This window comes from Pygocentrus nattereri, chromosome 24 (assembly GCF_015220715.1).
Source record: "Pygocentrus nattereri isolate fPygNat1 chromosome 24, fPygNat1.pri, whole genome shotgun sequence".
Lineage (NCBI taxonomy): Eukaryota > Metazoa > Chordata > Actinopteri > Characiformes > Serrasalmidae > Pygocentrus > Pygocentrus nattereri.
In genome coordinates, this window is record NC_051234.1 from 12,357,740 (window position 1) to 12,359,982 (window position 2,243).

At 46.1% G+C, this 2,243-nt stretch overlaps 1 protein-coding gene across 1 annotated transcript; it reads left to right on the plus strand.

The window, feature by feature from the left end:
• Positions 1–273: 273 nt before the first annotated feature.
• Positions 274–1,782, plus strand: nr0b2a (nuclear receptor subfamily 0, group B, member 2a). Its single transcript, XM_017703870.2, has 2 exons — positions 274–945; positions 1,159–1,782. Exons 1-2 carry the CDS (start codon positions 414–416, stop codon positions 1,398–1,400), a joined length of 774 nt encoding a protein of 257 aa, XP_017559359.1. The 5' UTR covers positions 274–413; the 3' UTR covers positions 1,401–1,782.
• The last annotated feature ends 461 nt before the right edge of the window (positions 1,783–2,243 follow it).

Genomic DNA, 2,243 nt, shown 5'->3' on the forward strand with positions numbered 1-2,243 from the left:
GGCAGCCAGCTGTTCAGGTGTGAGCTCGTGATGAAAGCGTCCACATGCTCAACACTTGAGCAGTCCTTGGATCCTTGGTACAGCCTGGTTTAATGACCGGGGACGAGATAACGTTGCCTCATCTGAATCCTGTGACTTTGTCCAGCGGTCGGTTCCTGATGCCTGAATGTTATCGCTGCGTGGTGCTCTGCCAAGTGGCTGGACGGGGGCAAGTTGTTTTTCTCTACAGGAGAACATAATTTTGTGGGTCAAAGATCAACAGTGTAACCCAGTAAACGGCCTTTATAAACAGCAGTATGACGAGAGTCTGGCATGAATCTCCTACAGCTCCAGTGTCATTCTGAAGGAGGCAGTGCTGCGTTATAGACGTCCACAGCTTCACACGACCGCTCAGCCTGTCCTCTTCTGCCGAGATGGACTACGAATGCCGCTGTTCGGAAGATTCTAATGGACGACCCAACGCCATCCTGTTCAACATCCTCAGCCAGGCCCCAAATAGTGAGCCAGCGAGGAGCAACCTGAACTATCTGCCTTCCAACAGATGCCACTGCGAGATGCGCAGGACTGTGCGGCTCAAGACGCCCAGTGACACGTGCCAGGTGGCCTCCAGCATTTTGGTGAAGACCATCTACTTCATGAAGAGCTTACCAGCCTTCCAGCAGCTTCCACCAAAAGATCAGCTGGTGTTGCTGCAGAGTTGCTGGGCACCGCTCTTCATCCTGGGCCTGGCACAAGAGCATGTTAGCTTCGAGGTAGAGGACATGCAGGCCCCCAGCATGCTGAAGAGGATCCTCCTGAACCGCCAGGATGTGAAGGAACCAGACAGAGAGCAGCCCACTCTGGCAGGGGTCCAGAAACTCAAATCCTGCTTGAAGAAGTTCTGGAGTCTGGACCTGAGCCCAAAGGAGTATGCATACCTTAAAGGAACCATGATATTCAATCCAGGTACGGAGGCTCTGTTCAGTTAAACTTGGTGTAGATTTGCTGAAAACAATACTTGATTAATAATGAAGAATTATCTGATAATTAGAAATTAGTTAAAGCCCAGGGGTTCTTGCTTCTGGAGCATCCATGTTCTGAAGCAGGTGCAGATGTTCAGGTACTCCACAAATGCTGGGGAACAAATCAGAGAATAATCTAGCATTTTCTTTCACACAGACGTGCCAGGCCTGCGGGCAGTGCTCTTCATTGAGGGGCTCCAGCAGGAAGCCCAGCATGCTCTGAAGGAAGTTCTGGCCCTTCTACATCCAGAAGATCATGGACGCTTTGCACGTCTGCTGCTGGCTGGATCTTCTCTGAAGACCATCACTCCAGGCCTCATCACCGAGCTGTTCTTCAGACCAATCATCAGCCAGGCTCACCTGCTGGACCTGCTGGCAGACATGCTCTTCAGCAGGTAGCCAAACACCTGGAGGAACACACCTAGAACTGAAGTGACTGGACAGTGGTCGTGTTGTTGCCTCTAATAAGAAAGATATGAACAGGTTACACAGTTGTTTACATGTTTTGCACCTTTGAAAATGTTTATTCAGGTTACAGAAGAATGAGATGTTTGTTGTTTTGTGTTCTTGTTTGTCTTTGTCAGATGATGCTTTATGTAATGTGTGACTTTTTAAGACAGCCCTTTCAAAAACCCTTTTACTAATCTCCAGATCTGAGGGAGGTGATGAATTTAGTCTCTAAGAGACTGTTTGTTTGTTCCTGTTTGATGACTTCAGTTCTTCCTGAATGTTTCTGGATGTTCCTGAGCATTTCAAAGTAAAATGTATTTTTCTACTCAAAGTCCTGGTTGTTTTTAAGAAATTACACCACAAGCTTTAAAAATACAGCACTACAAACTTCACACTGATCTTTCAAGGTCCTTAAGTCCACTTATTTGTGAAGAGAAAAAAAAAATCAATAATGGCCATTAAATAATGCAGGTTAAGTGGCCAGAATGCCCTGTTTCTATATTTTTTAACAGAAAATCCCTCTAATAATCACAGCAGTACATTTTCATATAAACTTAAATTTATATGAATATATTTTAATTCTTTCCCAGTCTTGCTTGATGTACAACTTCAGTTGCTCAACAGTCCGGGGTCTCCATTGTCATATTTTGCGCTTCATAATGCGCCACACATTTTCAATGGGAGACAGATCTGGACTGCAGGCAGGCCAGTCTAGTACCTGCACTCTTTTACTACGAAGCCACGCTGTTGTAACACGTGCAGAATGTGGCTTGGCATTGTCAAAAGCCATCA